Source organism: Buceros rhinoceros, unplaced genomic scaffold (genome assembly GCF_000710305.1).
Source record: "Buceros rhinoceros silvestris isolate BGI_N320 unplaced genomic scaffold, ASM71030v1 scaffold18881, whole genome shotgun sequence".
NCBI lineage: Eukaryota > Metazoa > Chordata > Aves > Bucerotiformes > Bucerotidae > Buceros > Buceros rhinoceros.
This window is the reverse complement of record NW_010395146.1, coordinates 30,987-45,209: the sequence shown is the minus strand read 5'-3', so window position 1 is coordinate 45,209 and position 14,223 is coordinate 30,987. Positions and strand designations below refer to the sequence as shown.

The 14,223-nt window shown below is 39.6% G+C and overlaps 1 protein-coding gene across 1 annotated transcript in view; it reads right to left on the bottom strand.

Annotated features, from left to right (window-relative positions):
* The window catches only part of SNAP91 (synaptosomal-associated protein, 91kDa), a 50,177-nt gene that overhangs the window by 17,822 nt on the left and 18,132 nt on the right, over positions 1 to 14,223 (bottom strand). Inside the window, exons 13-20 of the mRNA XM_010145462.1 lie at positions 10,232 to 10,355; positions 9,923 to 10,093; positions 3,667 to 3,774; positions 2,876 to 3,133; positions 2,593 to 2,670; positions 2,421 to 2,492; positions 1,875 to 1,958; positions 914 to 997 (exon numbers count right to left, since the gene is read on the bottom strand). Of these exons, the coding sequence (XP_010143764.1) occupies positions 914 to 997; positions 1,875 to 1,958; positions 2,421 to 2,492; positions 2,593 to 2,670; positions 2,876 to 3,133; positions 3,667 to 3,774; positions 9,923 to 10,093; positions 10,232 to 10,355 (979 nt within the window). The remainder of the gene's footprint in view (positions 1 to 913; positions 998 to 1,874; positions 1,959 to 2,420; positions 2,493 to 2,592; positions 2,671 to 2,875; positions 3,134 to 3,666; positions 3,775 to 9,922; positions 10,094 to 10,231; positions 10,356 to 14,223) is intronic.

Genomic DNA, 14,223 nt, shown 5'->3' with positions numbered 1-14,223 from the left:
ACAACATGAAGGTAACAATCACCTTTCAAGTTCCTGAAGGATAACCTATCAACCAATTCTACTGCAAATTCACCTCTTGGAAACATGGGGGAAGTACCCCAAGTCTTCTCAAAGGAGAAGTACATTAGTCTCTTTTAAACCTGAGGAAGACATGCTAGGATCTTGTTCTCCACCAACTTTGAACTGGGATGAGGAGGAGTCACAACTCTTTAGCACAGTCGCTATGGCCACTAAAATACACGGTAGAGCATGAACGTTAGAGAATGGTATAGAGTTCAGCTGAAGCTGCTTATCTGTAGGATGTAGACTACAATAATAAAGTTATTCAATCTTTGAAATAGGGTGTGATAGTGATGGCACATTCCGCACTAGCAGAGTGCATCTCACCCAGCATATGGAGAGGGTCCATGTCCTTGTGCTTAGAAAAGCTCTCTCTCATCACCCCACTCTTCTTGGCCAAATGCAAGACTGCTACCTAGTAATTAATTAACATTTAAGTGTGTATCCTGCCTCAATTAAATCAACCAAGAAACAGAGAGGAATTAGCAGCAAGGAACAAATAGCATAGTCTGCAATACCGCTTAACTTAAGCGCTGCTACAGTCAGACAAAGAAACTTTATGTACACACTCCTACACAGTTAACAGTACTGAAAAATAAGGCTTGTGTAGGAGGTAGGAGAATGAAGAATATGGGAAGAAGATAATCTAGGAAGTTAGCTTGTACTTCAGTATAATGCCTCTGTTATACATCACTATACTTTTAATTTAAGATGTCTAAAGTACTAAGAAATCTTGTGAAGAAGAGTTTCATTCCACTGCAAAAGTCACTCACACCCAAGAAACATAAAAGATTTCAGGGACTATTTCTCAGTTTTGCCTTAAAATTACAAGTTTTTAGAAGTTCTTTATTACCAGCAAGTAGGTCTGCAGAAGCTGAGGAACTAGAAGCAGCCTGGGTTGCGGGCTGGGGTTCAGAAGCACTACTTCCAAAAGCATCTAAAGGGAATTCCAGAAAGCATCAAGATAAGATATAGAGTTCAATATTAAATGTACCAATTCATCACTTACTGTAAATAAAAGATGATAAAAAGATAGCCACTTCATTCATCAGAAGAAAAAAATGTAAATGCTTGGCCACCTTTATTGCAAAGCAGGACCACAGACGCAAAGATCAGGTGGAAAAAAGGAGGTGCAACAAACCAGCACTTTAAAGAAATCTCTTTTAGTTGGGCCTCTTCTCAGAAAACACATGCAATCCACAGCATTACAGACAGGAGGGTTAAGCCCTTTGGAGCTGAATGTGTCGGATGAGAGTTTGGAGTATTTCTAGCCAGAACTTACTGACTCACATTAAGTCTTTTTAGATGAATATTTCACTAATGTTTGAAAATTCACCACTTCTAAGCAACAATCTTGTTCTACAACACTCCTACACTCCTAGAGTTGGTCGTGCTCATCCTAATTTCCACCTTGTCAATTACAACAAAGATCCTGTGATTTGGATATCCAATTTGAGACAAGTCACCCTCAAAACTTCCGCTGCTTTGAGAAACAGAACTGGGAGAAAACAACAGGACCATGGAGAGTCGCAAAGAGATAACAAGAAGACAACAGACTTTCACTGGATCTCTGAGAAAGAGCCATACATGCATTGGCTGAAGATAGAATGATGGAATGACAACAGAATGACCACATTCACAGCTTATTTGCAGTTCGTTATTGTGCAATACGGAAAAACTGGACATGCAAGTCTTAGCTGTAATGCCACACAGAAAAGCTGTGAGAAGGGGAAACCCACAGCTGTAGCAAAGCGCAAAGGTAATTGAAATGAAGTGATTTAACTCTGAAGTGGTGAGGAAAGAAAAATACCCACCACCAAATAGGTCAATAACACCTGAAGAATCCACCTTTGCTGGAGAGGTAGTGGGTAGAGGAGAGGGGGCTGCAAATGCATCCACTGCAGTAAGCACAGGATAAATAATATTTAGTATCAGCAAGGCAACAATGATAGCTAAATATTTCAAAGCCACGTGGGCTCCACCAGTTGGAACAACAGGGTTGGTAAATTCAGGCAACAGTCTCCAGAACTGCAAACAGAAAGTGTTACATTTCTCACACAGCAACTGGAAACCACAGAACTTTAAAGAAAGCATTGGTTACTAGCAATTTTCTTACGCTTAGAGGCGGATTTACTCTCTCAACAACCACATTACTTACTCAGCTTCAGTGTCAGACACTTCATGGTTTGCAACTTCAGCAACCGCCCATCTTGTGACCAAAGCATGAAACTCACAACTTAGTATTTCAGCTTAAAGATGTAAATTGGCAATAAACTTCTTTTTTTTTTGCTCTTGGGGAAAAAAAAAGAAAAACAAACCCAGGAAGGCTGTAAGATGGCCTCTGAAAACAAAACACTCACCAGATAAGAGATCAGCAGTGAGAGAACTCTCGGGCACAGGAGAAGCTCCATGCGGCGGAGACGAAAAAGCATCTTCCGGAAATGAAAAACCAGGGATTAAGTATCATTCAAGTCTACTTACACCATTACACAGCATCAGAGCAGCAGAGTATTGGAAGAATTCTCTCTTTACCTGTACCGAAGAGATCTATGCTAGGAGTAGCATCTGGTTTAGGTGCTGCAGGTACATCAGGAACAGCCTCAAATAAATCTAAGGCCAAGAACATAATACGTCTTTAACTCATCATTGAAAGGCAGGACTGAAAGCAGAACTTTCAAGTTTTGCACACTGTATTGGAGTTAACAGGCTCTCTGGTCTGAAAGCCTAGCACACAGCATGCATGCAACAAGGATTTTTTTTGTCTGTACTCCTGACAGATCAATCCATCAGAATCAAAGAGTTAAAACAAAATTACCACCAAAGATATCTAGGGCAGGAGGAGCGGAGGTGGTGGCGGTAGCAGAAGTGGTGGCAGTAGTGGTTGTGGCAGTAGCTGTAGTAGCAGTAGCAGCAGCAGCAACAGTAGCAGCTGGAGAAGGAGTTGTTGCAGGAACTGGAGTGGCTGCGCTAGTTGTAGGGGTAACTACAGGAACAGCAGTCTCTGTTGGCTTCATAGCAAAGAGGTCCAGCTCAGGAGCAGCCTCTGCACTACCTTCAGATGGGGCAAAGGGGTCTTGTAAAAAGGAGAGGGGAAATACATGTGTATGCATACTTAGGATCAGTGAGGGAGGAAATCAAGAACAAAGCAACTACAGGCAATGCACATACTGCAAATACACACACACACAAACACAGAGGAGGTCACTCTAACATCCAGCTTATTTATCCAGACATGTTACTCATGTTTTTCCAAAATAAACATTGTCTGAAAGGCTGAGCAGTCTAGTTATTAAGGGGAAGAACTCTCAAAAGGGGGTTTGACAAGGCCAAGAAAAGACAGAAATATGAGAAAAGGATACCCAGTTTAGCAGGTTACTGCTTACAAAACTCAGCATCGACAGAATTGTTTACTAGAACTACCAAATAAGCACAAAGTTACCGGGACTTGGAAACAGGCAGTTTTGTTAAGCATGATCTTCAGTAAGGTTTGTTTTGACCAATTACAAACACTATGAAAATTTCAGAAACACACTGCCATGTAGTTTAAAGAAAAAAAAAACCAAAACAAAACAGCAAAACGACACTATATAATGACATAAAACCCACCATTTCCTGAACATGCATCAAGAGCTGCTGCTACAGGGGTTGGGGTAGCTGGTGCTGCTGCCCCTTCAGCTGCTGCAGGGGCTTCCCCAGGAGAAGCTGCAAAGGCATCTTGAGTGCAGTTTAAGAACAGAAATTAAAAGGAAAAAGGATAAAGAGAAGAAAAATATAGTAAAAGAACCAAGTTAAATTGCACAGGTAGATCCCCTTATACAACATGAATGTTGCTACTCTGACAGCAAGACAAGTCATGCAGTGCAAAACGCTTTGTCTCTCCCCCAAGCCCACGCGAGCAGATTCTAGACAGAGTTTGAAGTTGGAGCTTCTCCAGTTGTCCGCAGGAAGTACAGTGTGTGTAAAAGAAGGCATTATTCTCATTGTATAAGGGTTCAGAGCAGCATGCTCATGTACTACCCAAAATTAACAAAGATTAATTAATAATTAATGAAGAAAAATAATTAATGAAGAAAGAGCAGAAGTATGGCAGTAAGTTGGTGTTCATAAAAATATTAAAAACTTGCATGCTCAAAGTCCATAATACGTGATTAATCTGCAACTGTGAATTTACCTGCACAGTGCTTTGCAAACTTAAGCACTGTTATAACTAACAGTCCAATTATTTTGGCAGAGATCTGCATCTACCATTTCTAGTTTTTGAGCTAAGTCAGTCATGCAACAGGTGAGAAATTGAACTTACTTGTTTCTTAACAGTACTTCAATCAGATCTTTCCAAAGCCATAATGTGATGCATAGGTTACATTTATTTGCTCATCTTGCTTCTGACAGATCAAGAATGTTCATCTTAACTCCTGGCCAGCCATAGTTTGTCTCTCCTTTTAGGATCACCTCTAGGCCAACCAGTCAAGTCAGGGAAAACAAATGTTTTCGGGTTTTGGAGTGACTTACTTGGAGTTTTCTTTGACTGTTGTTTTGTTTGCCACTTGCTAAGTGGTATGTTGAAATTTCAAGCTCTGAACTTCTACAGCATTATTCCTAGGCTTAAACCACCATCTGTAGCTCTTAATTCCATGAAGTAGTCCTAATGGACAGTGCCATTTGGACTATCCTCACAGGCAAGCATTTCTTTCACAAAAAGACTGTGCAATTAAGATCAAATAATTCAAGATGCTCATAAAGGCCATTTTTCTACTGCTACAAAGTTAGCAAGTGAAAAGAAAAAAATAAGTTGGGGAATACTGTAATTGCACTGTCAAACTAGTACAGTAAAAAGCTTAACATGCTTTAACTTGAGTGTCAATTTTAAAATGAAAACAACCATTTTAAAAACAAGTTTGTGCCAGTTAATCTAAACAGCTCAAAAGAACATGCATTGAAACTTGAACAGAAGAGATGAAAGCTACCTAGTCTAGTACAATAGAATTAAAATGAGTTAGTAGCAAAAAGGGGCTGCTAATAAGCCATTTCAAATGTAATTCTATTTTTCACATAACCGAGTTCAACAACAAACTGGATGGCAGTTGTCCAAGTTAAAAAAAAAACATCATTAGTCAAACATCACAGTATTGTATGTATACCAGACACTGGCACACACCACGCAGAAGAAATTCAGCACAGAACTAAAGAGTTTTGAATTGTACTACTTGAGAATATGCTATGCCTATGGTCACATGTGTTGGGTTTTGCTCTACAGGACCATCTTTCAGATGGAGGGTCACCCTGGGCTCTTTCAAAAGAGCACATTTTCTATCCACACAGGCTTGTAGGCCAACAGCACAGAAGTCTGTCAACACTACTAATAATTATTTCACAACATAAAAGGACAGACTCCAGATTTCACATAAAGTGGGATTTCAGAACGAACAGTTAGTCACTGGTTCTACGTCAGGAACACTTCAGCCTCAGAGTAATGCCTGTTCCTGTCCAGATGTAGACTACTGAAGTTTCACGTGCAACAGCCATAGAAGTTAAAGGTGTCCACAAATTCTAGTCTACAGATGGAAAGGAATAGCTAGCTTGACACCAGATTTATTATTTATTGCCATTTCTGAATAAGGTTGTTGTCAAGCATTATAGTTTTCTTTAGCATCACACTTGGGTTAAATGGCAGGTGGGAAAAACACCTAAGTTCATAATGGAATCTAAAGGAAAAACACCATATTAAGAACTTCAAATATTATTTGGAGAAGTTCAAGAAACATATATGAGCATAGAGACAAACCAATCTGAATAGTTGACCCTACAACTCACAGTTCAGACTAAGGGTTTGTTGTTTTGGGTTTTTTAAGTTAATGCTTATGAAGTTCTTTGAAGCCTTTCAAAAGGCCCTGCTGCGCATACACAGATGCCCTCTGCTAAAATCTAGCACAACATACAGACACGGATACAATTAAGTACTTCATATTTTCTTAGAAAAAAAAATGGGACTGTTTGTTTTCTTTTTTTGCTCCACCATAGGGGCATAGTAACCCGCTATTTGCATATTCAGCACTGTAAGAGACCTCCTCTCTTTGCAGCAGTAACTATATTTATGCAGCTTATGCCACTTCCTTACATTTGTGCATCTTCTGCTTCAAAAGTGAAACTAGCTTTTGACTTCTAGAATCAAGTAGCACATGATCCTCACTTGGGTTTACAGGCATCCTGGAAACTTAAAGAAATGGTGAAACTTTTGCAAGTTCACGCTGCATGGAACATCAGTTAGGAGTGATAGGTGTGTGTTATGCACTGTGCAACACTTAAATTGTTAAATAAAAATAGTTCTTGTTGAATGTCTGTGCAAACAAGGGCATTTTTAAGTCCTGAAACACTGAAGTAGTGCTTTAATACAACTTGTCTGCAGCAAAATAAGTGTTCCTGAAGAGCAGTCTGCTTAATCTCATTAATTCAGGCTTTATTTGATGCCATGGCATCACTATATGACAAAAGTTACTCACACATGATGATACGGCTGACTTACAATCATTTAATGCATTATGCAACATGTGAAACAATTCTATGGGAAGTCACAAGTATGGGACAGATCACGGAACTAGAGCATACTGGTGAAAAGAGTTCCGTCTGTTTCCACGGTTTTTCCCTCTTCAGTCACCCTTTATTACTTTTTGACAAGGAGAACCTGATCTAACCAGAAATATTCCACTAGACTCAGTGCTAGGAAAGATTCATAAGAATTACGGGATTTTTTTGTTGTTGTTGCTGTTTGTTTTTTTAAAATAAGCAATAATTTGCTATGTCAGCATGTTCCAGCATAAGGAACATTCAATTTCCCTCAAGTACTGAAAAGTCTTGATCACTTTGCCTTTAGTTTCTTTCAGAGGAAAATCATAGTTCTCCTGCCTGCTTATGTTTCATGTCATCTGAATGCCTAGAAACTGACATTTGCACAGCGTCTGCCATGCCTTGTTACTTACAATGCGTACAGTGTAATCACACAACAGAATACAACTCACGAGCACATTACTAGCATCCAAAAATACTGCATCAAAATTCTATTATAGAAATGCATGGCTGTCCTGGTTTGAGTCAGGACAGAACTAATTCTGCTCAGAGATTTTATTTTTCAGTTAAGTTTCTTCTAACTAACTGCACTTTCTGAAGTTAATGACAATGGCATTTCAAGATATTTCACCTTTCTTCTACCTTTACATTTCTCCCTCTCAAGAATGATTCCAGCTGCACTTTGAAAGCAGCCTCCTCTTGTTTATCTTAGAAACAAATAAGGAATTCTTCAAGTTGGCCAGGGTAGCTGAAAGCTTGCCCATTAATCAGATTCAACTCTTCAAAAAAGCTATGCTGTATCAATCCTGCATTTCTCATCTGCTTTCTAAGTTCATGCCAGAGATGAAGATATAACGCAGGGTTGCTTTTCCTCTTAAAGCCAAAGTCCATCAAAGGCAGCATGCAGGCTCCTATCAGCTAAAGTACCAGCAATATAGCGCAAGAGAGTAACAGTCAACAGTCGTTCCTGCAAAGTCTCCTCTTCTGCTTCTTTCACCAGCTTGACTGCCTTTTCCCTGCAGCTTTCAGCTTCCTTCCCCTACCCAGCCACTCCCTGAAGACTGTACACTTTTCCTCCTGGGATGCTGCTCCGGTACCTTCCCCTACAGCACCTCACTACAAGGAACCACATAAAGCAACTAGCAAGTTACAAAAAGTTAAGGTGACCTTGAACACCACATCTCTAGCAGACCTCAAAGGTCAAATACCTACTTATCAAGTATAAGTACATCTAGCACCACAAAAGCTAGAGAGCAACAGTGTCTGCCCCAAACCTGCCATTTTTTGCACTCTACATAGTCTTACAGTAACAAGGAATGTTTACTATGGGACATCACTTACCACACAGGCTTCAGGAAAAAAAGACAAAAAAGAAACAAAAAAACCCTATGAGAAGAGAGATGGAAGTTCAGTATGGATTCCAAGATCTTCAGATGGTCTGGCCTGTGGGTGCCTTGAAGGCATTGCAAAAGTACCTTCACTTTCAACTGAGTTTAGAGATTTTTCTTATCGCAAACTAGAGGTTTTCTGCTACTGTAAGTAATAAAACCTTGCCTTGTCCTGAAGTGTTACAGGAAAGAAGTCAGTATTCATCTAATATACAATCCACTGGACATTTACAGTATTCGAACAAAATACATTCTCTTTAAAAAAACAGGTCAAGACACAGAAGACCGGATACTGCAGAAGTAAAATTTTTTCCCAATGGGGGAAAAAGGGAACTCTGCATCTTAAGGTGGTCCACTAAGTAATATAATGATCAGTTAAATCTCTAGAAAGTAAAAGCATCCAGCTCTTTGCCACATTATAAACATGGAAGTAGACACATAACTTGGTAGCAGCCATTTTTCCAGGCACAGAATAGTGGAAAAGGTAGAATGAAAGAAGGGTGCGTCTTGTTGCTGTAGTGCTGGAAGAATAGGCAAAGGCAGGTGTTTTTCTAATTCTGTTGCAAGTTTACAGTGATTTCTAGCTATTTAACTTTTTTAAAATTTATATATCTATGCTAAATTTCTAATGCAATTTGAAAGTGCCGTATCCAAGACTGACTTGATGTCAACATCTATGTACCAGAGTTTCACATGTTATGCATCTGCAGCGGTGTTAACGAGCATTGGCCTTGGCTTCTGCAACAGGCTTCTGAGAGTAACCAGTATCAGACTCTCTCTTCCTCCTAGTGGTGTCCAGAACTATTGCCCACAACTATTTTTAAATTGCTTCTGAAATGCCTGATTCTGTGGCACTCGGACTATTATCTATCTATATGTAAAAGAAGGGGTTAAATAGCAGGTAGCAGTTGTACTCTATTCTTACAGCTTCTCAGCAGTTTTATTGGGAATATCTTGGAGCTGTTTGTCGAATTCAGTCCTAAATAAAATGTCTAACTGGGAACATTCAGTCTTCACGAAAAACCTCTGAAGTCAAACTGCTGAGATCTCTCTAGTACTCCAACCACTAGAAGTGATAGTTAGGTACAACCTAGAGAACATGCTAGAATGCAGTTTTGACAGCAAGCAGGTTATTACTAATTCTTGACATCCACTGTCATGCTAGAAGTATGCATCAGAGGAAGAAAAAACTAGAAAAATACACCGGTTAGGTGATCTTAAACAAGAAAAACAGAAAACTGACAAATATACGGGAGGGTATTTGTTTTTACTCAGGAGGTCTGCGGCTAACATTAGATACTGAAAGAGCATACTAAAATATGAGAATATGTTTCCTATACATTAGTTTCATAGTTGTCATTTAGTACAAGTTAAATGCCACTTTTATTTACTGTTAATGCTATGTGAAATAAAAGCCACACTCAAGAATGCTGAAATATAGTAATTTCAGCTGGCTCAATACTGTATTTACAGGGAAACTCCAAAAGAAACATAACACAGCTCAAGCGTGACATGTAATGAAGGGGCAAGAAGCTGCTACAACCATCCTCTTCAACTGCTTTTCCCAGAAATTGTAGTACAGTCCATACTTACTGAATAATGTGGAAAGAATACCTGCTTACCCCGGTGTGGACCCGAAAACTAATGTTCTTAGCTGTTCAACAACAAGGTAACTCAGTCTTAAGTGCATACAGTTTTCCATTTTCATATATATGCAGAGGAGTCTATTAGCTAAAAGCACAGCAAACAAAGGGGTAGTTGGACAGTTTACATCTCCTGTTCCATCTAGCATCCACCACACAGGCACCTCTGGTATAACTGGTTAAATTAAAACCCTTGATACAATAGCTGAAATGAATATTGCTTTATTTAGCTTATGAACTGGCATAGAGCACTAGAGCAACCAAACTAACCTCCAAAGAGATCCACTTCAGCAGTGGCAGCAGTAATAGTTGTAGTTGTAGCGGCAGCAGCTGCAGTAGTTGTAGTATCGGTAGTTGCAGCAGTAGTTGCACTAGGCTCTGGGGCAAACGGATCTGAAATCTGTGGCTCAGAGGTAACACCGGAAAGTGCAGCCAGATTATCTATATGCAACCATATAATGAAGATCAAACAGGAAAATTAAGGGGAAGAGGGAGAGAGACCACAATCACTCAACTCCAGAAAGCTGAAGCTTTTAATAAGGAATCTTAACATTCAAAAGTCTTAGAAATACTACTCACCCTCTCCCAAGAGGTCTAGTGATTGTCCATTAAAGTGACAGCAGAATAAAGAAATAGACCAATTAGTAGAACCGCCAAACTGAAGATGTTCATTAGCAATACGTTCATTCTTTAAGTGACATGTCTAGGTTAAACATAATTTCTGAACTTGATTTTCCAATATTCAAGAAGTTGTTACATGACAAAGCTCATTCTGTTTAATAGCTCTCTTTGAAACCGAACCAGTACGTAAGTTTCATGTATTTGCTGAGTTCCTCAATACCTAATCAGCAAGATGTTCAAACACTGGTAGTATTTATCACTTCTGTTTTACACAGCTGGTTTTCTTTTCTTAAACTGCCACAGAGAACCAAGTAGTAGCCTGTATGGGTTGAGAGGAAGGTCTCCTACCTTTCACGACCCCAGAGTAAAGCCAAGAACCACTTCTTTTGAAACTCTGTTCACCACTACAGTAGTTCTCTCTTGCATTTGGATTAGCAGTGTGAGAGTGAGACCAGAAGTAGGTAGACTTCTTTGAAGTTTATGAGTAGCTAACACCCCCCGAGAGCAGTGCAAATTTTAAATTCAAGTTCCTGGGCATAAATGCAAGCAGATTCCAGACTTTCACCAAGTAAAAGCATACATGGGAGCAGTGAGCCTCAGTGAACCCCAGTGCTTGCATATAAGTAAACATACATAACTGAAGCTTATTTAAAACAATGAGCTATTAGCAGAACACACTCACCAAAAAGAATCTTGAGATAATTCTGCTCAGTTACAAGTATTTTCTCAACCAAAGTAGTCAGAAAACATTCAAAATCAACATTACAATCATCAAAAGTAAACAAAATTCAGCTTACTGTTCTGCCAAAGTGAGCTGTTGCGATCCTCCCATCAGCCCTAGAACCCTTTGCAAAACTGGCACTGAAGCCAGGGTGCTCTACCAGAGAGCCGCTGGCAAATACAGTGTTATGTTACTTCAGGATACAACACACGGCATCCCTACAGCCCCAAGAGTATTCTGAGAGGCAGCCAGGCTGTGGTTCTTGTACTTGAGACAACTGTTTAGCAAAAAAAAAGAAAAGAAAAAAAAAAAAGGAGAGCAGCTCCTCTTTGAAAGCTTTCCCTGCATTTGTGATAGAGTGAGCATACTGTGCAGAAAGAACCACCTCAGTTAACACTTGCTATGAGAGGTATGAGTGATTGACAGCATAAGTAGGTTGGCTGTTTAAACTTTGGTTCCTTAGTCAACTGTTTCTGGAAGCCAATGAAGCATCTTTAATGACGACTTTCCTACAACTTAATGCCCCCTGAGGTCAGTCAGATTGTGCTCAAAGACATAAGCAGCTTTGCCTACATGAGAAACCAACTATAAGCTATAAAAACCTGTGAAAACTAACCAGTCTGGCCTATTACATTTTTATACTGCAGTTAGAGTACTCTGAGCTCAACAACTACCTGTTTACTAACGAGTAGCTCACTTGCTCCTGGATCCATTGCATATGTAACAGGGTCATGGGTTCACCTGATCCACACTGAACAGCAAGCAGGACAGTATGAGGGAAGCAAAATGCTTTCAGCATGCACAGCTCAATCTTCACAAGTTTGTGTTTATGTTACACCACTTGTTAAAAAAGGCACCAAGAAACTACATGTAGGTATTTTGTTAATTGGTTCCTTGGGAGAGCTCTGCTTGAGGCTGACTGCACAAGCTGAGGTAGTCAAAATAACGTTCTGAAAGAGCATAACAGTGTATTAAAACTGCAGCGCTCTGATATCTCATTACTGCACACCAGGTGGACTGTTGGCAATTTTTTACCTTCTATTAGCTTATTCTCCAGTGCATTTTTGTTATCCAGTTATGTTACAGATCACAATACAGTGAAATTACTTTTACCCAGCACAGGTATCTACTTGTAGTCTTACCATAGTTGTTCAGAAGATATTCAAGTCAATTTGCTTTTATATCTGAAAGTCAGACCTTGCAAGGATGCAGCATTTGACCTAACGTATTTTTTGCAATACTACAGTCCAGTTTGCCTGCCAAATTACCTACTTGCCTTGCGGCATGCTGCAGGCAACTTACTGCTGTACCTTGATCATCTCCTGTAAGCACAGGAGTGTAGATTTTTACAGTTCATTTACTAGATAACTTATGTTGTATTCAGAAATATACTGTTTACAACAAAATACATGATGTACTATACCAAATACCCAGTGTATGCCAGAATATACAGAACCTACACTGCCAGTGAGACTGAGAAAGCAGGATCATTTGTTGGTGACATGTATTCCTGAGGTTTATGTGACATTTGAAATGCCAGTTTGATTCCACATCTTGAAATATTAGATATTCACATCCTCCTAGCTATTCTGAACTGCAGCAATTCTTCCAGCATATTCCCCCTACTACTTCTTTCTCATGAGTTCCCACGTTAACTTGCTGTGGGCTAAAACAGTTCTAGCAGATGAGTAAGAAGCTCAAGTAGCAGGGGGGTACTGCTGACCTTCCTTCCACTCAGGACTTTTGGGAGGATGTACATATAATCCAGCTTCCTGCTCAGAACAGCATTATGCTCAACACCAGATCAGGGCAGGCATGGCTCTTGGGCCTTGAAAAACCTCCAGGAATGGAGTCCACTAGCTCACATGGGGGATCTGCTCCAGTACTGCCCTACCCTCCAAGTGCAATAATCTTTTCCTCATGTCCAATGAGCCTCTGAAGCTGCAATCTGTTGTGATTACCATCCATTATAATCAACTATCATTTCCAAGACAATTTTGGCTCTGCTCTGTAATGCCCCTTCAGGTAATTGTAGACTACTATTAAGAGTCTCTTTTAGCCTCCTCTTTTGCCAGATGACTGAGGCCCAGCTCCCTCAATCTCTCTCAGAAGAGATGTGCCCTGGATTCCTGGAGTCCTGGTGGCCCCCTTCCAACACGCTCTCCCTTAAGCAGGAGAGTCCAGAACTGGATGCAGTATTCCTGATGCGGCTGCACTTGCACTAATTAAAAGGCTCTGTACTACCTATGAGATCATACAATTTATCATGACTGGTTTCATCCTGCAGATTTAGTTTAAATAAATAAATAAAAAGGACCCTTAACACAGGCTCAAAGGTTTTCTGATTTCCAGATTAAACATTAAGGGAAATTTCAGCATTTTTCCAGCAAAGCTGTTCCAGTTCTCAACTTATGCATGTCTAACATGGTGTTTAGCAATTATGCAAAGAGTTTAAAAGAGAAAAATAACAAAAAGGCAAAAAAAGAGATCAAGATTCCAGTGCAGTAACAAGGCATCATACCTGGACTCCTGACAGCAGTAAAACAGACAAACTTGAATCTTACTAAGTTACCAAAATGCTATTCTGAAAGATAAGACTGAAGTATACTTGATGAGGTTAGTGATAATCCTGGCCAAAGGAAAAAAGTTAGCTGTCCTTTCCATTGTCAAATAAGAGGACTAGGTGCATTACTAGTCAATTTAAAAGTTTTCAGTAATTCAGAAGAATAAAAACACCTCAGTTCCAAACTACAGGTACTTTGTCCAAAGGAACAAAGCAAACACTAAATAAACAGTTTTCAACTGCAACAGAAATCAGAATTTGTAATATTAATGGCAATTTACTCTATTTAAATGAGCAACTGCTTAAAAATTTAGCTGAGAGGCCTGACCTCTTTTGATCATCCCAAATGCCTGTGTTCCAGTGCTTGGCAATGACAAAGCAAAACAAATAGCATGCAATGAAAACTTGCAGAATAATTCGTCCCAGGCACCCTAGAATAGATGACTCCTTGGTCGTGCTTTCTGGGTAAGATTACATTTCAGTTAATAAAATTGACGCTTCTGCAAAAACAAATACTCAATTCAACACATTAAATAGGAATATGCAAAACGTGGTCTACATGACAGCCATAGCAATCCTCCCATAACGAAGTGGCCGAGACATGTCATCTTTAATGAACTAAAGCTAAGAACAGAAATAAGGAATGCAGGAGCCACTAGTACACAG